Source organism: Naumovozyma castellii, chromosome 3 (genome assembly GCF_000237345.1).
Source record: "Naumovozyma castellii chromosome 3, complete genome".
Taxonomy (NCBI): Eukaryota; Fungi; Ascomycota; class Saccharomycetes; order Saccharomycetales; family Saccharomycetaceae; genus Naumovozyma; species Naumovozyma castellii.
Window position 1 is genome coordinate 114,625 of NC_016493.1, and position 20,962 is coordinate 135,586.

General features: G+C 35.9%; 8 protein-coding genes across 8 annotated transcripts; 5 read left to right on the forward strand and 3 right to left on the reverse strand.

Moving 5' to 3' along the window:
* Window positions 1–206: 206 nt before the first annotated feature.
* Window positions 207–1,682, forward strand: NCAS0C00690 (uncharacterized protein; the record flags this gene model as incomplete). Its single annotated transcript, XM_003675380.1, has 1 exon — window positions 207–1,682. One exon carries the CDS (start codon window positions 207–209, stop codon window positions 1,680–1,682), a length of 1,476 nt encoding a protein of 491 aa, XP_003675428.1.
* A 3,974-nt stretch (window positions 1,683–5,656) lies between these two features.
* Window positions 5,657–7,738, reverse strand: FAA4 (long-chain fatty acid-CoA ligase FAA4; the record flags this gene model as incomplete). The annotated part of the gene is made up of 1 exon (XM_003675381.1): window positions 5,657–7,738. One exon carries the CDS (start codon window positions 7,736–7,738, stop codon window positions 5,657–5,659), a length of 2,082 nt encoding a protein of 693 aa, XP_003675429.1.
* A 775-nt stretch (window positions 7,739–8,513) lies between these two features.
* On the forward strand, window positions 8,514–8,831 carry COA6 (Coa6p; the record flags this gene model as incomplete). The annotated part of the gene is made up of 1 exon (XM_003675382.1): window positions 8,514–8,831. One exon carries the CDS (start codon window positions 8,514–8,516, stop codon window positions 8,829–8,831), a length of 318 nt encoding a protein of 105 aa, XP_003675430.1.
* Window positions 8,832–9,564: 733 nt separating this feature from the next.
* On the forward strand, window positions 9,565–10,575 carry NCAS0C00720 (opsin family protein; the record flags this gene model as incomplete). The annotated part of the gene is made up of 1 exon (XM_003675383.1): window positions 9,565–10,575. The coding sequence occupies one exon, from the start codon at window positions 9,565–9,567 to the stop codon at window positions 10,573–10,575; it is 1,011 nt and encodes a 336-aa protein (XP_003675431.1).
* Window positions 10,576–13,445: 2,870 nt separating this feature from the next.
* ZRC1 (Zn(2+) transporter ZRC1) lies at window positions 13,446–14,711 on the forward strand (the record flags this gene model as incomplete). Its single annotated transcript, XM_003675384.1, has 1 exon — window positions 13,446–14,711. The coding sequence occupies one exon, from the start codon at window positions 13,446–13,448 to the stop codon at window positions 14,709–14,711; it is 1,266 nt and encodes a 421-aa protein (XP_003675432.1).
* A 1,081-nt stretch (window positions 14,712–15,792) lies between these two features.
* Window positions 15,793–16,233, forward strand: RPL20A (60S ribosomal protein eL20; the record flags this gene model as incomplete). The annotated part of the gene is made up of 1 exon (XM_003675385.1): window positions 15,793–16,233. One exon carries the CDS (start codon window positions 15,793–15,795, stop codon window positions 16,231–16,233), a length of 441 nt encoding a protein of 146 aa, XP_003675433.1.
* A 231-nt stretch (window positions 16,234–16,464) lies between these two features.
* YHM2 (Yhm2p) lies at window positions 16,465–17,403 on the reverse strand (the record flags this gene model as incomplete). The annotated part of the gene is made up of 1 exon (XM_003675386.1): window positions 16,465–17,403. One exon carries the CDS (start codon window positions 17,401–17,403, stop codon window positions 16,465–16,467), a length of 939 nt encoding a protein of 312 aa, XP_003675434.1.
* Window positions 17,404–19,181: 1,778 nt separating this feature from the next.
* On the reverse strand, window positions 19,182–19,817 carry NCAS0C00770 (uncharacterized protein; the record flags this gene model as incomplete). The annotated part of the gene is made up of 1 exon (XM_003675387.1): window positions 19,182–19,817. The coding sequence occupies one exon, from the start codon at window positions 19,815–19,817 to the stop codon at window positions 19,182–19,184; it is 636 nt and encodes a 211-aa protein (XP_003675435.1).
* Between the last annotated feature and the right edge of the window lie 1,145 nt (window positions 19,818–20,962).

A 20,962-nucleotide genomic window follows, 5' to 3' on the forward strand; every position in this document is an offset into this window, starting at 1 on the left:
TGACGGATTTTTGACCGAAAAATTACAATGGGCACGTGGAAAGAAGTTGCAAATAATGAACTGCATCGTGACGTTAGTAAACATAACCAACAAACAATAGGGGCGTCGACACATTTAAATCTTGGCCATTCTTGAGTGAGACTTAAATTTTCCTTTCCATTAGTTCCCTGAAGAAACAAGGATTTTTGCATATGAACTAGCAACCTATGAAAATCATATCTAAGAGAAGAATTAGATTCATAATCTACATTGTGTTTGCTGTGACCTTGGTGACCTTATTGGTTAGGGGCATTGTCCAGTTCCAATTAAATGGTGAAATTAAATATTACAAGCATTTCTTTAAGCAGAAAAGAGACACATTACAAGATATCTATAATCCATTGGATATCAAACAAATACCGCAAGAAGCCATCGATGAATTGTATGCTACTACATTAGAGAAAACTGAAAAGACAGGTCAGACCATTGATTGGTCTAAGTTTGCATATGTTAATTATGTGACAGATGCTGCTTATTTGTGCAACACTCTTATTTTATTTGAAAAATTGAAGACAGAATATGGCACGAAGGCTCAGTTGTTGTTATTAATATCGAAGGATTTAGTTGATCCAGAACAATCAAGTAATATTGATTTGATAACGATGCTGTTAGATAAGATACGCAGCATTGATAATGAGCAAATTGTCATTAAACCTATCGATAACATTGTGAAACCACAAGATTATACTCCATGGAATGAAAGTTTGACGAAATTACTAGTATTTAATCAAACCGAATATGAACGTATCATTTATTTAGATAACGATGCAGTTTTAAGAGATAACCTTGATGAATTATTTTTCATTCCAAATTACATTAAATTTGCTGCTCCCGTCACGTATTGGTTCTTATCTGAGAAGGATATGGAAAAGGCATATCATTCGTTAAAGCACGATGAGAAGGTGTCAACAAACTTGAATACATACACCAAAAAGCTTCTACCAAGAATTAAGAAAAATAAGATGATATACAATCATTTACCCATGTTGCCTCCATCCTTGTATTTAAATTCTGAAAATGTTGCACAAGAAATAATTGGCTCCACATCATCAGCTTCACCACTATTTGATTTCCATACGGGGAAGAAATCAGGTAAAGTTAAATTTGCCTCAAATTTGATGGTTATTAAACCTTCCCAAGTAACATTTCAGAATATATTAGATTATGCATTACCTAAGGTTGTTGATAAAAAAGAAAAGTACGATATGGATTTGATCAATGAAGAATTGTATTCTTTGAAAAGAATTATCTATAATCAATTTCAATTGTTCAGGAAAATGAAAAATGCCTTCAAACCTGAAGTTTTGATTCTTCCCTTTGGTAGGTATGGTCTTTTAACGGGGTCCTTAAGAAATAAAAACCACTATTCGATGATGGCCAATGATGTCCTGGGTTATAAACGATTAACAGAAGATGGGAAGGAAATTCCAGTACTAATCGATGAAACAGTATCTCAATGCAAATATATTCATTTTTCAGACTACCCACTGGGTAAGCCATGGAATTATGCATCCTTTAAAGAATTTGAATGTACAGTTGATGAAAAGAATGCAAAGGATCTAGAAACAGAGCGTAGAGCATGCGAGGTTTGGAATGGCATCTATGAAACATATCTAGAAACTAGAAAAATATGTGCCATATAAAGAAAATCTTCCTCATTTATACATTATATAGACGATAGTTGATTTTAAACCAATTGACTCAGTTGACATCGAAAAGATGAGTAAGATAGTGAATCTTCTCTTTGACAAACACGTCTCAAACCCCAGAAACATCTCTGTCCAAATTTCACTTTGTCGCAGAGGGTAACTGATATGTAGATTTTGGAAAATTTTCATGAAGTCTTATAAAAATATGGTTTGGAGTATTCAACGTTGTTATTAGATGGTGTCTTCGCTTCAAATAAATTTCTTTTACACTTAAAATAAATAACCATTGATTGATTTCTAGCTTGTTGGACTAATATACGAGTGTCTTTTTATTTTCATTTTTATGGGAAGACATCAGAATTCGAAAAACCTAACTCTTCCGATAAAGAGTCTTTATTTTGAATAATTGATTATTCGTCCAGATCCGTTATGATACAGGGCTATTAACCTTACCATGGTACTTCCAAATGACGGAATTTGATGGATCTTTGTTTATTACACATGGGACGCATATTAACTATTCACATTGTTTTACATTTAGTATTTATTTGGTTCATTCCGCTGGGCAAAAAAAGTATTTATGAGTTTTTCATTTATATCTTAAGTTCCGGTTCATAATTCTCTGTGGCTGTTTGGGATAGTTTCATACGTTTTTCCTCCATATAGTATGCTATTTTGAATGGTCAAATTTAAGGTTAGTTATAGGAATGGCCAACGAATATTAGTAAGATGATCAGTTATTGGCCTCTCGTAATGAATGAGATATGTTGAAAACGTTGGATGTCGCTGTGCTGAGTACCTTTCTAGTTCGGTTCATGATATAAATCAGGATTGTATTTTTAATTGTGTGACGTAAAGATAGGAAGTTGTTAATGTTTTTTTTGTTCCGATGTTAAGATTTACGAGTTTATTTCTTCATATGAGTTTAGTTTATTGATATCATAGAGTCAAAATCCCTTTTAATCGCTCATCTATTGTATCTTTGCAAGATTTAATCAATAATAGAATGCAGTTTCATAACAGGGAGAAATTATAATTTAAATAGCCACATTATTGTCTTTGTAAAAACTTGTTTTTGAAAAGGCCTCATCTTAAATTGATAATTCTTCTTTTCGAGTGAATACATATCATGAATACTATTACATAGCTAGTGATGATAATTTGAGCAAACTTCAAAATAAACTACGAGTGAAAGGCTGAGAGAGAGTAATTATGCATAAACTTTGTCCACCTCATATTGAACTGCATCTAAGATCATCTTTCTCGCAAAAGTAACATATGAATTTTCAGGTGCCCATTCTTCAGGGAAAATTACTAAAACATGTAATACTTCAGTTCCATTAAGGCCTTGTTGTTTCTCATGTAGAGGTGGGGTGTGTGCTTTTCTGGTGTCATGGTTCACCTTAAACCTTAGATTGCTTGGAAATAACGGTTTCAAAACCCTTCCTATTGTATTTGCATCTCTATGTCATTGATTGTAACTGAGCTTAGGTGGTCATTTTACATCCTGCTAGATGAATTGAGCTCAGAGTAATATGCGCTCAAATTCCGTCCCTGTTCTTATGGCTGTACCACACCCTAAAGTTTGGAGATTGTTTAGCCACCATTGCTTCTCGTATCCCCTTATTAGATTACCAAATGCTAATCTCTTTGTCAACTAACGACGTCGTAGCACATCTTTTCTTAGCTGCTAAAACCAGGAAAAAAGTGTCACAAAAACGATTGCGCTGACCGAAATTTCAAAAACTTCTTGTAATATAAAAACTAAGAACAAGTTCAACAGTTTACTCTTTCTAGTACCAACACCATTTTGATCTTGGACTTGATCCTTTCAACAAGACAGCATTGAGATCGTTTGAAAATGGAGACTGAAAGAACAAATCAAGAGATTAGATTCCCAAAGCAGGTACATTTAAGCATTGAAGGTCACGATCGACACCAAATGATCAACCCTGAGAACAACTTCAGTTTTGATGACAATTATACAACACGAACGGGATAAGATTAGCCCTGGTATAAACAGCTTTACAAAAAGATCAGACCTTCTTTTTCTATTTTTACGCTGGCTACAGCAACCGCTGGATTGGTATTGATTTGCCTGCCATTAAAGAAAACCACCAGGGGAAACACAGGTAGGTGTGGGTGGACTTATAAATCTTATTGTTTGTTTTCACTTTATAATATTGTGGGCTATTTTTGCCATAGTTGAAAGATACAGGGACCATGAAAATATTTGTAGTCTTCATAAACCTGTTTTCATATTCAAAAATTTGCTTTAATTTATTATGGCAAAAATAGCCCATATTATGATAAAGGAAAATATAATAATAAGAGTGATAAGCCCACCCACACCCATTTGTGTTTCACTAGGTGGCTTCCTTAGCGCCAGGGAACTCAATACCACTCTAGGGATTGCACCGACCAAACTAATAATGGAAAAAGACGGCCTGATATTGTTGTAAAGCCGTTTATACCAGGGCTGCTCTTGCCCTGGTTGGACTGTAGTATCCTCAAAGTTGAAGTTGTTCTCAGGGTTGATCATTTGGTGTCGATCGTGACCTTCACTACGTAAGTATACTTGCTCTGGGTATCTAATTTCTTGATTTGTTCTTTCAGTCTCCATTTTCAAACGATCTCAAAGCTGTCTTGTTAAAAGGACCAAGTCCAAAATTAAAACAATGTACTTACTAGAAAGAGTAAAGAGTTGAGATTGTTTTTCTTTTTTATATTACAAGGAGTTTTTGAAATTGCCCTGTCTGGGCTGTATAATTATCTTCAAAGTTGAAGTTGTGCAACTGTTTACTAAAAACACAGCACTTTACAGAAATATAAATTAAAGTATAAGGCGTGAACTCTTCTCCATGTTTAATATATAAAAGATATTATTATAATTGATAATATATATAATTTAATCAGATAGCAGCTTTATTATGAGGGTTATAATGTGGCGAAATTCATTGGCTACTAAATATAGTCCTGAATGAATGACATAATTATACAACAACTGTTTGTTCCTTAAGCTATATATATATAAGTTCAATATTCATTCGTTAACCTAGACAATTTCTAAATAAAAATATTGGCGAAAGAGATTACATGTAAGCCTTAAATATTCGAAGCTTTTTAGAATACCTTATCCAAAGAAGGATCCAATGAGGTGCATTGAATACATAAAGGCCATCCAAAGACAATTATATAATAGGAGTACTTCTTCTGCCGTCTGTTGTTTTATTATGTCAAAGCACAGGAAAACGCAAAAAATAAAAGCTAAAATATCCCCAATAATAATGTACGTTTTGCATTTTGAGGTACCATACAAAAAGGTTGCTGCCCCAGCAACAACAATGTAGATGCAAATATAAAGACAACATATACTTATTTTACCTGCTATGCCCATTTTCTTTGGGTCGTTCTTTTCAGCAGCATCCACAATTCCTTTCTCGATGTCCTTTGTTGCCCACATATCACTTCCCATTGACTGATTCTTTGTGTTTAGTAGTTTTAGTAGTTGTTCAAGTAAATGTCCAGTTTAAGAAGGTAAACCACCTTTATTTGCTTCCATTGAATGTTTGTCTGCAATTTTTCATTTTTAAGGGACTATCTTTGAAATGCGATTTTATTTACAATTCGAGAATATATGTCAGTAATGCATAAGAAAATTGTAGCTTGAGAAAAAACATCAACTAAACCTAAGCTAATATATCTCGGGAGCACACGTATAGCGAAATTCTATTCTTACTGCAGAAAACTCGTATATCCTTGAAAGGTACCTTGTTGTGTGGCTCTTAAAACAATGAATTGATATATTATTTGTTTGTTTCCTAACGAATACTTATTATTATTTGATACTACATAGCTAGCGATAATGATGACAATGATGATGATGATGATGATGATGATGATGATGATGATGATGATAATTTCTTATCGAGTATTAGCGAATTTCAAAGCAGAAAGAGAAAATTGAATCATGCATAAACTTGATCCACTTCATATTGAACTGCATCCAAGATCATCTTTCTCTTTAATTTTTGAGCTGAAGTAACATATGAATTTTCAGGAGTCCATTCTTCAGGGAAAATTACTACACCCTGTAATAATTCAATTCCATTTAGTCCTTGTGCCTTACCTGTCTTCAACATATCTTCACAGATTAAACGTTGTAGTTTCTTATCATGTATATGAGACTCCACATCATCATTCTTCTTCATTATTCCATTCTTGACTGCTAGGGTGGCTAATGGTGCCAAATTTGGAACAATAATACCCACTGGTTTCACCTTTGTTTGATCAGCATAAACACAAATATTTTGCACATATTGATTTGTTCTATACACGGATTCCAATTTTTCCAATGCAATGTATTCCCCATTTAACGTTTTCACTAAATTCTTCTTTCTATCTATGACTCTAACTTGACCCTTTGGTGTCCATTCAGCAATGTCACCCGTCTTAAACCAACCATCTTCTGTAAGAGCATTTTTAGTTTCTTCTGGGTTTTTATAATATTCGGGCATCACTGGTGGTCCCTTTAGCCATAATTCACCTTGATTATTCTTGGCAAAATATCCTAGTTCTTCACAATCCACTAATTTAGCAGTAATGGAACCTGTTAAATCACCAGCCACACCGTATTCGAAATGATCTAATTGAACCACGGTTGTGTTTGCCACAGTTTCAGTTAACCCATAACCTATTAGCATGGGACAAAGTAATATCGATAAGAATTCTTGAGTATCTCTACTAATGGGGGATCCACCATTTAAAGTGACTCTTAATTGACCACCTGTAGCCTGTTTAACTTTTTTAAAGATGATATTAGCAAGGAAATTACCACCTGGATAACCATGTTTTTTGGCATTATAAGCGAACCAGAAAATCTTTTGAGTAATCTTGGGTAATTTATTCAATTGAGTCAATATTCCCTTCCTTACAGTTTCCCAAACGGCAGCAACACCTACCATAATAGTTGGTTTAAATTCAATCAAGTCACCTTGACAATTACGCGTGGATAAGTTTGTAAGAGTCTTCACATTGGCATACCCTAATATACCACCCCAAAAGAAAGTCTCCAATTCAAAGACTAATTCAAAGATATGAGCTAATGGTAAAAATGCAATGACACGATCAGTAGTCTTGATCTCTGGATACACAGTGAACCCAACACCACCGATACCTGACACCAAATTGGAATGCTTTAGAACAACACCCTTTGGATCCCCCGTGGAACCCGAGGTGTACATAATACATGAAAGAGTTTCTGGTTTTGGTGGATGTGGATCAATTTCATCTTTCAATTCTTCCCCCCATTTCAACAATTGATCAAATGAGAAAATTTTAATATCTGGTCTTACCCTTTGAATTTCTTCCACGGCATCATGAGCATCCTGATAACATTTCCCCTTTTGTCTCTTATCTTTACTGGAAATTTCATCTCTATGGATAATAAATTTAATTTCTGTAGCCTTTTGTACGGGATTAATCAATTTTTTCAAAAGATCATTATCAGTGAAAACAGCTTTAGTACCTGTCTGTAGCATGGAATGTATCAACCCACTTTCCCCCAACGTATCATAAGCGGTCACCACGGGTATCCCCTGAGGTTGAGCACCCAAGAACATTTTCATCCACTTATGAGAAGTCGAGGCGAAAATGTGTAATTTATCCTCACTATTAGGATCCATACCGATCTTGACCAAACCTCTTCCAATATTATGCATAATATGAGTCAACTCATCAAAAGTGTTATATTTATAAGGTGTCAATTCGTAATAGAACCATTTCTTCTCCACTTGTGTATCCTTCCCATTAATTTTCTTGGTAACCATTTTCTTCTCCTCATGTATGTCGATGATATCTCTCCAAGCCATCGCCTTACGAGATTGTCCCCTCTGGAAACATTCCAAAGCGAATTCATAAACGGTGTCACAGGTCATTCCAATGGGTCTCATTAGAGGACCCTTAGCGACTCTTCTATTTCTTCTTGGAGCGGTTTCGTGTTCGTTGGCGGCCTTGCCCACCTCCACTGAGTATTGTTGTTGTTTCGACATTGATGGTTGTTGTTTTTTCTTGTCGTTCTATAAGGTACAGTGAGATGATGATCAGAAGGAAGCAATAGTTAGTTGGAAGTCCTTAAATAGAATAGAGTTAAGATGGTTGCGAGTTTTGAGATCCGATCTGATTTGTTGCAGTCAAGAGAGGAGGAGGAGAGAGGAGGAGAGAGCAGTGCCAAGCAAGCAAGATAGACAAGATAGAGTTTGTTGTATGTTGTATTTGTACAGTAGTTGTTTGTTGTGCTGTCATATACTACGTGGTGTTTTTCTTCAACAAAACTCGATGAACCCTTTGAATTCATTGAATTTTGCATCGATTGTTGGGAATTGTGGTGGGCGCTTATTTCCGACGCGCTCATTGGCGGAGGCCATTACCCTGGGCAAACAGCAGCCATCTGGTCATACAAAAGCGACCGTTGTTGAGCGTTGCTTTCCTGGTGGTTCGCCCATTACATAAACAGGTCCCATTTCCACTATGGTCATTGGTATGATGGTGAATTTCTCTTGTTTATTGCTTTGTTTTGTCCGACGGCGATAAGACTCGGGTGGGCCGGGCCACAGAAGGCCCCGTACAGACCCTCAAATTCAACAAAAATTCAACAAATTTGGGGAGCTGTCCGGGAAAATCAGCCTCGCTGTCCGAGAAAAGTGCCGTCGGACGGGATATTGTTTTCTGTCCCCTTTCTCAATTTTCAAGCGATAACAAGTAAAGAAAGCGTATGTATACAATGAGTTCATTGCAAAACAAGACAGAACAGCAAACCCACTCACTATGCGTCTACCCTTCACTCACTCGAAACAAGAACCGGCGAATACAAGAACAGCAAGGAAGCTGTGCTGGGACTCCCGAGACGAATATTTCCGCTGTTTGGACCGTATAGGCGTTTTGAACCCCAATGATCCCACTCAGAAGAGCAAGATAAATGCAAATTGTGCCAATGAGGATGCTAAATTCGATGAGAATTGCGCGACTAGTTGGATAAGTTATTTCAAGGAGAAGAGGGTGGTGGACTTCAAACGCGCAAGGGCCCTGGAAGAAGTTAATAGAAACGTGGAGAACAACCAACAAGCAAAAGGGAGCCAAGAATGAGTGCATTTTAGTCAGCAAGTAGACAGATTCCATTCGACATGTAAATAACGCTAACGAATACTATGATTAGATAATCTTTGGAGAAGCCGAGGGGGTAACCCCTCGCTAGCCGTGTGTTGTGTGTTTTGAATTTCTCTCGCGAGATCTCTGTGCGGCTCTAACCCGCGGAACGGGCCGCTCGGAGTTTCCGTCCCGGGTAACCAACATTGTCTCGTGTTGTGTGTTTGTTTGTGTTTTTTTGCTGGACCCCTGAAACGCAGATGTCTCGATGAGTTGAGATAGTATGACAATCCTCAAGGTGTGCAAAGCCACACGTTACCTTGCGTATACTCGGACAAATTAATAAACACTCACTCCTTGGCCTATCAAAATACCTCAAGGATAGCGTATCAGGATATCACATCTACTAATGTCTCTGTGCCCCTGTACACGTTCCTTCCAACTTCATCTCCAACGTTAACTCTAACTCCTTGAGACATATATCCAATCTCTTAAACATCCCTTCCAGCTCAGATTGAATCATATATAAGTGTACCAATATTACTACCTATCTTACCATCCTATGTCTTTCAATTACATTTTCTTATTCTTATTTCTACTTATAAAACCAACACTAAATACAACTTCAAAGTATTTAATTTAAAACCAGAAAACAAACACAAACAAACAAACAAACAAAACTTTGAATTCAATTTTATCAAAGCAAATTACAACTTCAAATCAAACAAATTCAATGAGTTCATCATTTTCAGAATTAATTAAGAGCTCTGGTAATCGTGCTCTAAGATCAAATCCACCACATGATTTGGATTTCCATATTACTAAACAAGGTTCAGACTGGTTATGGGCAGCTTTCTCAATATTCGCTCTATTCGCAGTCTTCTACATTTGTTTATTCTTCGTTGCTGAAGTCAAGGGTACTTCACTAACTAAATATACATTGGCTTCCACTTTATTAATTGCCATGTTTAACTCTTTCGGTTATTTCACTTATGCTTCTAACTTAGGTTGGGCAGGTATTCAAGCTGAATTTAACCATTTACACGTTGACCCATCTATTACTGGGTTATCTCCAGGTGTAAGACAAATCTTCTATGCTAAATATTGTGCTTGGTTCTTATCCTGGCCTTTATTAATCTTCATGTTGGAATTGACTGGTCTTTCCATTAGTGAAGAGGGTAAATTAGAAGAATTTAATGTATTTGATACCATTCGTTCCGTATTGGTTCAAATTGTTGGTACTGAATTTTGGGTCGTCGCATTATTAGTCGGTTCATTAATTAAGTCTACTTATAAATGGGGTTACTGGGTCTTCGGTTGTGTCGCAATGTTAGCCGTGCAAGCTGTTTTCATTAAGAGACAATTCGTTGATTTAAGAATTAGAGGTTTCACCATGTGTATGGAATTGACCTACTTAATCATTGTATGGTTGTACTTCATCGCTTGGGGTTTATCTGAGGGTGGTAATAAGATTCAACCAGATGGTGAATCTGTCTTTTATGGTATCTTAGATCTTTGTATCTTTGCCGTCTTACCATCATACTTATGTTTTGTGACTCAACATTATGGTAAGGTTCCAAATATGTCCATGAAGATGAACATGAAGAACCCATTGCATATTCATCATAACCCTTCCGATGAGGAAGAACATTATGAAAAAGAAGCTCAACCAGATTCAGTAAGAAACTCTGGTGAAACTCAAGTTCCTGCAACTGAGGAAGCTAATGAAGAGGTTCAAGCTTAGAGTGAGCTCTATACGTTGATACCAAACAAAACTAAAATTTTTTAAATCGTTTTCTTTTTAATGACCTTAATGCCTAATATTTTTTAATAATACATACTTTTTCTAAATAAATTTCTATAATAAAAAAATACCAGAAATCAATTTCTAAACATTTCTAAATATTTGTTTGTTTTTGTTGTTTTACGTCTTTCAAATTTACCTTAATTTTATAATTTATTGTAAACATTTCAAAAAACTTTCTAGTTTGCATTAAAACATGGGAGAGCTTCCAATGTTAACTAAAACAAAAGTAATAATTGACATAGCCCATTTTATATAACTCAAATAGAAAAACTGCATCAAATACTGCGAATATGACTATTTAAAAAAGTCCGAAAGGCAATCTCAAAATTCCGGCTCCATAGACATTTTCAAAAAAACAACTACATTTATCAGAAACTAATCGCAATTCAATATGTACATAAAAACTTATATCTCTTACTAGACACGTACTTTTTTTCTGTCCCAGACACCATTTCTAGGAATGCCAAGATCTTCAAGTAGGCAATAAAGTAAAATTATAGCTTAACGTTATTACTTTGGTTCAAGCCACTTTCCCTTGTCATGACGAGGCCAGATTAACGCTACACGTAGCTTACATCAAGTTGGATCCTCAACACATGCAGGGGTCAATGGCGGTTTCCTTCTTGTCCAGAATAACAATATGAAAAGAATCTTTTTTAAACCAAACTACTTAAATATATATATAAAGTGACATACAATATTTAAAGAACATCTAATCTGTTAGTGTAACTGTTTTGTAGTGTGTTCTTGTAATGGTGGATGTACCAGGTGAAGAAAATTGAGTTGTTTCATTTGAATAAAGTACACCACTTGGAACTAAATCTCTTTTTTGATTAATATTAGATGCTGATGAGGAGCCGCTCACATCAAACACTTCAATCTTGGCAGTAGCACCATTCATGGCAGTAACAACACAAAAGTTTGCACCACCAGCACCCGAAGCATTACTGGCAACACTTTCTGAGCTGCTAACACCATTAATACCATCAACACTGGGATCAATGGAACATTGTAACCCATTACATTGAGATTCATCATCACAAACAATTCTGACACCAAATGTGGGGGTTACATCTCTAAAAGGTGTAGCTTGTTCCAAATAAACAGGATTCCAACCAATCTTCACGTAAGTGTTACCGTTATCATCCTGATTTGCACCGACCACATATGGAGACCAATTACCCCATGGATTTTGATTCGTACCCCATTTACAACCATCTTCTACACTGACACCTGGCGGATTTATGTAAAAGTGAGATGCCGTACCTGCCCAATAATCTGTTCCTGGAACAGCTAATATTTCTTGATTTTGTACAAGCGTTGGAATTAACATTTCTTCATTACCAGGTAACACAGTCTGACAAAATGAAATATCACCCATCGTGGAATTATTAACGGCAATACCTGTGCCTTTACCATCATAACAGTAATCCTTGTCACCATTCATCTTTTGTAAATTACCAGCGCTGTCACAATAAAGTCCTCCATTTTGAGAACCTGGATAAGAATAACTAGTAACAGATGGATCCCATTGCCCCATTAATTGACCAGGTTTACAGGCATAGGGACACCAGGAACCAAATGAACATTGTTGATCATAATGCATGGCCCAACCGGCATTTAAACCAGACGTTTGAACAGCAACCATACCATCGTAATTGGGGAAGGCACACGTTCCGTCACGTTTGGAAGGATGTTTATGTTTATGTGAGTGATGAGATGTAGAGTTACTAGCAGGGGCAGCATCACTAAGTCCAGCATTAAAAAGCATCAATGATGAAAGTAAAGCAACTGAATTTTCTTTAGTTAAAAACATATTTTAAGGAATGACAATAATATTTTCTGTTGGTAAATGAGCGACTTAGTTGGGTGTGAAGGATTTTTATTCTGTTTCCATAAACCAAGATATTCAAATAAATTACATTAAGTAAACATCAGTGCTTTTATATCTATGGACGGGAGCATGTTAAAATATGCATCAATCATCGAGCAATGAAATTACGTAAAATTCGTTTCCATTTCTTTTTAGGTTTCTTGGCAAGATCCCAAAACAAGAAAAAGCAACTTGGCAAAAGAATCCAGTAGAAACCAACATTAGGTGACCACGCAGGTACTTCTTCCGGGAAATAATGTTCCCTGATAATGGCCGGAAAAAGAAATAAAGTTAGTGATCAGGCTTCGATGATCCCGGGGTGTTATATCTTCAGTATACTGCCGTAGCTGCCTTAGTAACCAGGTAAAAAGAAAAAACAATTGGGACTATCATTCATGTCAGTCATGGGTTTTGAAGCCACTCGAATTACGTAATTTCGAGTCCCCAATGGAATTCCTCTGACGAGATTACTAGTGACAACAAAGTTCTTAGTGTAAATTCAAGTTTCATTTACCATATAATCTCATAGTACCCTTGCTTGTACACCCTGTTTACAATCGATCATCATATGCTTACCAACTTGTACTGCATTCGACTTTTAGCCTTGAGCATATATGCCACTGCTTAGAATGATGAATATGGACCTAACAGCAACAATCCCCTAATTCTAGAGACACCAAGCTCTTTAGAGTATCGTAGTCCTGCAATGTAGTGTAGTCTTATTGTCTTCAAAGTTAAACTTCGCTGTTTTTTCCATGGCAACGTAGTTTAAACTTTTGGGAAAAAAAATGAAAATTGAAAAATTCAAACCCCTTAAAAATTTCTATATAAAGCATTTAATGAATCTTGAGTCTTGAACAAATACAACCGCTCTTAAAGGGTTAGAAATATAAAGATAACAGGACATATAATAGCGCAAGAATAAAAATTCAAGATGATATCAGGGAAAGAGCTGAGATTGGTTTCTCTACTGACGCTAGATTCTGTGTTCTTCTTCTTAGAAATAACCATCGGTTACATGTCACATTCATTAGCCCTTATTGCAGATTCGTTCCATATGTTAAATGATATTTTCTCTTTATTGGTGGCCTTATGGGCTGTTAAAGTTGCTAAGGAACGTAATCCAGATTCTAAATATACATACGGCTGGAAAAGAGCTGAAATTCTGGGTGCTTTAGTTAATGCCGTTTTTTTGATCGCATTATGTTTTTCCATTTTTATTGAAGCACTTCAAAGACTACTTCAACCTCAAGAAATTCAAAATCCCAAATTGGTTATGTATGTTGGGTTTGCCGGTTTGATATCTAATTTTGTCGGTATTATATTATTCCATGATCATGGTCACTCCCACGGTGCACTTGATGAACATGAACATCCTACCGATTTAGAAACTGGACATACACATTCACATGCCGAATCGCTAGACCCATTGGAAGAAGAAGGTGAAACAAGCGCACCCTGCTCTGTGTCAGATATGAACGATTCAAATGAAAGTGTCACAAATATAATGCCAGATAGAGTTGTCAATAGAATGAGTGTCAGTTTGGAGTCCGCACAAACTCCACTTTTGAAGAAGAAGAAGGCAAAACCAAAAGCATCTCATGGATCTTTGAATATGCATGGTGTCTTCCTTCATGTTATGGGTGACGCTTTGGGTAATATTGGTGTTATCGCTGCTGCATTATTTATCTGGAAGACAGATTACTCATGGAGATTCTATTCAGATCCCTTGGTTTCACTTGTAATTACGGTCATTATCTTTTCTTCAGCACTCCCATTGTCACGTAAGGCTTCAAGAATATTGTTGCAAGCCACTCCTTCTACGATTTCAGCTGATGAATTAGAAAAAGAAATATTAAAAATTCCAGGTGTTGTTGCTGTCCATGATTTCCATATTTGGAACCTGAACGAATCTATTTATATTGCATCAATTCATGTTGAGGTAGATCTAACACCAGAAAACTACATGGATTCTGCAAGATTGATTAGAAATATCTTCCATAATTTTGGTATTCATTCTGCTACAGTTCAACCTGAATTTGTCTCAGGAAATGTTGGCCCAGAAATTAGAAGAAGATTCTCCATGATTGCAGGTGGTTCTAATGAATTTCAACCACCCAGCCTCCCAACTACCAGCAAGAGTTCAAACAATGCTTCTTCAACTCCTGTTTATGGAACGACTTGCGACTCCCAGACATAATGAACATTTAACGACGATATATAAATTTATTTTTGACTTTGTTCACAACTATGCATTTATTTATACTAATACTTAACGTAAATGATTATTGGTCTTCTTACTCGTCATGTATACCTTCACCAATTGTTTAAATATATTAGACCATTAACACCCGGACATTTTCAAAACTCCTTACATTTATTGAAATATTTTAATGTCTTTTTTAGCTTTTTGCGTTTTTCGACAAGACGCGGTGTGAAATTTCAAAATAGGTAAGTCCCCATCAAAACCTCCAGGGAGGACCATGAGCTTGCTAGCCTAACCAAGAAAGTTCTAGACAGAACCAGTCCTACTGGGAGTCAACCTTCCAGCCTACAGTCCAGTAGACACTCCCTTCGGCCTGGTTTGACGCTTCCGCCTAGCGGGGAGTTGAATCATGATGGATCTCGTTGCAATTCCGGACACTCACTCAGCAGGGTTAGACCGTCTCACCTAGACGGTGGAACAGGCGCAGAATCCATATCAGCAGTAAAACAAGTTCAAAAGAATCTTGTACTGATTCGTATAGTGCGTTTGCAGAAGAAGCCTGAATTAGTGGAATCAAAGTAAAGAAAAAGTGAGTAGAACTAATGACATTCTGATCGAAATGGGAACAAATGAATATTTGCCAGAATAATGAGAACATGGAAAAGAAGATTATTTATCAATATATTATGGAAAAAGAATATAATGACAACTGAACATCGAAACTATGAGATGGAGATAAAAATGTTCTTTATTCTCTTTATTAGAACCATCCACAAATTGAGATACCTTTGATGGAAGCAGAACAGACAAGAATGCTATTGAATTCAGGAATAAGTACTTTATTATATGAACGATAAAATAAGATAAGAAGAAATGATGAACAATATTATATGGTTATTCATTGAAGCTTAACAGACGATCAGAAATTTCTGCATTTTTATGGACAATTTTTACTAACAATAATGAATAATCATTTTATGATTTTTCCCTTTTTGCAGTGGCTAACTACAAGGAATACCAAGTCATTGGTCGTCGTTTACCAACTGAATCCGTTCCAGAACCAAAGTTGTTCAGAATGAGAATCTTTGCCAAGAATGAAGTTGTTGCCAAGTCTCGTTACTGGTACTTCTTGCAAAAGTTGCACAAGGTTAAGAAGGCTTCCGGTGAAGTTGTTTCCATTAACCAAATTCACGAAGCTCACCCAACCAAGGTTAAGAACTTCGGTGTTTGGGTTAGATACGATTCTAGATCCGGTACCCATAACATGTACAAGGAAATCAGAGACGTCACCAGAGTTGCTGCCGTTGAAACTTTGTACCAAGATATGGCTGCTAGACACAGAACTAGATTCAGATCTATTCACATCTTAAAGGTTGCTGAAATTGAAAAGACTGCTGATGTCAAGAGACAATACGTTAAGCAATTCTTGACCAAGGATTTGAAGTTCCCATTACCACACAGAGTCCAAAAGTCTACCAAGACTTTCTCTTACAAGAGACCATCTACTTTCTACTAAACAATTTGTCTGGTATATCTTTTTTCAGTGTCCCTTTCCAATGCGTTTTTTGTATAATCAGTTTTGTAGATTCTAATAAACATCAAAAACATTAATAATTAAATCATCAATCTAAAAGAAATATTTAAAGTAAGTAAACCTTAGGTATAAACTACCAGTGTAATTTTCTTCACATCTATCTAATATACAAAAATATAATAGTCAACTTACAAAGAGTAAATCAAATTACTCTTAGTGTTTAGCGGTTGGAGCTTCACCAGTCATTTTGGCGACAAAATCCTTTGCCATATCACCAAATCCGACCATAAACACCGTTTGCCAGATACCCAACCCAATTCTTGGAGTGACACCACGATACAGACCCTTGACACCATTGGTCTTCATTATATATTTAAATGTCTTAGCCACAGTAAGATTCTTTGGTCTATTTGGATCCTCCTTCTTTGATTGCATTTCTACTCTAATAACTTCAATAGGTTGATTCCAGGCACTCAACCCACCACCTACAGCGGTAGCACCAATCTTTTCCCATGCATTTAATCTATCTTCAGGCTTAGTCTTTCCCGTAGCCTTTCTTACCCAATCTTCCACTAATCTTGAAAACCCGAAACGAGACCCCCAGTTAGTCATTTGTCTAATGGCAACGGCGTTAACACCTTTATAGATACCTCTCAAACCTTCCTTAGCATAAATTGATCTGAATACATTCCAAGATGATTGAACGGGAGCACCAGCGCTGGCAGATTTCAATCTAGTAATTTCCACAGTCTTCATACATGTACAGAACCCCATAGTCAAATAAGATTGTGTGACACCACCAAGGACACCTCCCAGTATACCAGAAGTGAAATTACCCATTCCCAATAATTTAAATCTGTATTCAGATTCAGCAGAAACGAAAAGCAAGACGGCACCTTTAGTTGATGCTTCAATCCAAGCCCATGGAATTAAACCTTGATAGAAACCAACGATACCACCACGAGACCATACGTACTTCATGGAATTGACGAAATTCAAATTTCTGTTGGCAGCCATTGTAGTCTTGACGACCTCTAATGGTTGACCCAATGAGGTGACCTCGGCCATGTTGATGGTGGCACCAAGGATGATGTTGGAAAAGTTGATTGATCTTTTCTTTGGTGATTGCGGTTGTACAGCTGTTGATGACATTTTTCTTTTGAATATGATGTTTGGTACTAAAAACTAAATTCTTTAGTTACTTTGAAGGTTTGATTTAGTTATTAGAAAAGATTCAAAGTTGGGACAAAAGTGATCTTTATACCTGGGGTTATTGGTACTGAAAATTATTGAGTTCCGTTGAGCCGATGGGTTGGTAATATAGAATTTGGTAATAATTATTAAGATTAATGTTAAATGAAACAAATTGACTATAAATAAAACATATGGTGAGTGTATCACAGAGAGACTATATTGAATAATTTATTTTAGTCGTTATGAAATTCGCGTGGGAATTTTCACCTGGAAAATTGCAATGGAAATTTCTGGTATTTCGGATGACATTTCGTGTTTATTTCGTATTCATTTCCTGAGCAATTTTGTTCTCGCGAATTTGCTTCAGCAGTCTTGAATGTGATTTTTACTAGTTGTTATTTAGTTGAATTACTATTTAACCAAATAACAACTATCTCTTGCCAGTAATTCATTAATCTAACCCAATATTTTCCTATAACGTTAACGCTTAAAACTCACCATTACCTAGGAAAGCTACTATAAACGAACCCAGAAGTGGTTTTTTCTAATTAGACTCTTGATTTTTAGCACCTGAATTCGTTTTTTCCGTGAAAGAGCTCATATTACAGACATAATTGGATTCTTTGCCGTTTTGTCTACTGGAAACTTTCATGTCGTTTATATTCGAATGTTGCGAGAAGAGATAAGGGATAATTTTTGGAAATAATCAGTACCGGATAAATCAAGGCAGCCGATCTCGCATTTATTGAATAGTAGATCATGTGTGCATCAGAATCTATTTTCTTTGTATTCTACCTAGAGATATACCAACCATCCTCTGTAATAGATGATTGCAAACTTTTTTTGAAACGTAAATTTGGAAGATACTTCCTCACTGGACCAAACACAAGTGTCGAAACAAAATAGGATATCATCATTGGAAGCATCTTGAAAATAAAATTGGACATGACTTTTTTCATCGAAATCCAACTTCTTGTTGTCCCTTAAAGAGATTGTCTCATTAAAAAGATCTTTCTGGTTAATCAATTTTGTTCTATGGATTATTGTTCGGGACATCCTTCATCGTCTCCTTTAAAAATTTGAAGTAAACAAAAACAGCAACTACGTGGAAGTAAGTGAAGTGAAATACACATCTTTTGATTATTTTGATATTCTCCCAAAAAAGTTTGCCAACGTTATTTCCATTGTGATTTAATATTTTTTTTTAGTCAGCTGATCAGAATGCGGAGTTTTTTGAGATATACTCAAAGATGCGTCCGCGTCAGCAATTGACAGGTTAGAATCAATTGGATATGATGAGACAGCGTAAGGATAAAGAGAAGAAAACCGTAGTTATTGTTCGGATTTTCTAGGTAAAGTTTGTTGTTTTCTACGTAAGGAAAATATAAAATATAAATTGTACGAAACTGCCCCCTTTTAATGCAAGTTCCAAGCGATAAGTCTTTTCAGTTCTACTCTTACTTCATCGAACTTTCCCAATCTGGTTAATTGATTACTAATTGAGGGACATTTTATTTCTCTACGTATTTTTGGGACATTTTTTGTTTGTTCTTCCTTTCTTAATTACGAAAAACTTTTGACACCAAAATTGAAATGGGACGAAACTACGTAATGAAGTGTTATATTATTTACATATAGTCTATAAACAGAAGAAAAAAACATAAAACGCATTGTACTGAATTGTTGGACCTTCCATACACTAACCTCCATTCTAGCAATGACTACCTCAAATATTTCTACAAAATTAGCAAAATTGCGGCAAGAGGACCGAAAAATGGAACAATTTTAGGTGATCCATTTTTACTACTTTGCTGAGGTATGACGCTGGAGGAGGTTGTGTTTCCACCTGCAGTAATGTTACCAACTGCGGATCCATTGGTAGGATGGAAACTTGTTATATTGTTACCAGAGGTACCTTTCACATATAATTGGGTTTCTTGGGTATTATTAAAACTACTTCTGGAAAGAATGGAATGGTCAGAATCGGATGTTGGAATAACATAAAATACATTGCTGTTGTTATAGTATAATTGAGCTCCTTCAATATACCAGCCAGACGAAGCATCAGCTTCAGAACCAGTAGCAAAACTACCGTTTCCTAAAGCCACTGCGTAACCTGTCTCCCCACTTTGAACTGGAAAACGCAATTTACCATCGTCCGTTAGAATATTGGAGCAGCCAATACCTTCATCTGAAAGTTGCAATAAACCATTATGAGGAGTTACTGCCAATGAGTTGGAGCTAGGCCAGTTATCTTTCCAATTTGTAGTACAGAATTGGGTAGAATCTGCTGATACTCCCTTTAATAAAGCGAAAATGAAAAGCGTAATATTAATGGTAATAAATGTCATATTTCTTAGATCACTCGTCATCTGTGTTCTTCCTATTATGGATATTATTTCAGATAAACCTTAGTAAGGGGAATATTTGTACAATAAATACGTCTCAACTACAAAAGCAGCCAACAACTTAAAATGAAAAGAGCTGCCAATGTTGCTAATTGCCTGCTTTCGGACATCTATGGTCACGTGTGATTAACTATTAGCTTTTGTTTTCATGTCTCGGTTACCAATGGTGATTAAGTAAGCTGTAAGTTGAGTGTCACAATTTTGTGCTTAAGTCAGCGGATTACTCTCTGACTTCTTTTCTACTGATATATTCTTACCGAATTAACCGAGGTAAATATAAAATACTTTTTTCCTATCACCTATACAGAATTTTCACCTTTTGGGTTACTAGGTCTAACGTTGGATATCGATGATTAATAAGTTGCTGATTTGAAAGCTTTTCTCTTTACTAAAATATGGGAATTGGAGATTGAGATGTGAAAAAATATACTAACAAGCTATAAAGAATGGAGGGTGGAAGCCCCGTTAGAAAATATTTTCAATATACTACCCCAATGTAAGTATACACTTTTTCAGTACGTCAGTTAAACTAGCTTTGAGATAAATTCAAAGAATGAGTCCGCCCCAGCAACTGGGACAGAAGGGTTAAAATCTTTACTAGAAGAATAGAAGAGTAAGAGTCGAAAGAATATCTGTTACTCCTCAGCTTTGCTAGGTAAAACTTGCTCTTTTCTATATAAGAAATATATAAAATATTGGCTCGACAAAGAAAAAAAGTGTGTACCAGATAGTTTTCCAAAACCAGTTATCCTAAAACCATAAATCAAGATTGTCCAAAGGCTGGATACATTTTGTATTTAAGTAGAATATATATAAATATTACTTGGGACTCAGGAATTATTCTTTTGTGAAGAAATATTTTATGAAAATGCGTATATCACTAAGGGGGAAACTCAGGAAAAATAACCACTATACTGGATTTGAAGAAACAAATATTTACAACAAACAAAAAGAATGTGATCTTAATACATTTGAATATCAACCAAAAAACTTAGCGTTATTATTAAAACAAATAAGCGTGGTAGGCAGTTTACGCAAGTGGAAAACTGTATTGAATTAGTAATTCTTGCTTGTAACGATCAGTCGGACACAATATCTTAATTGTAATA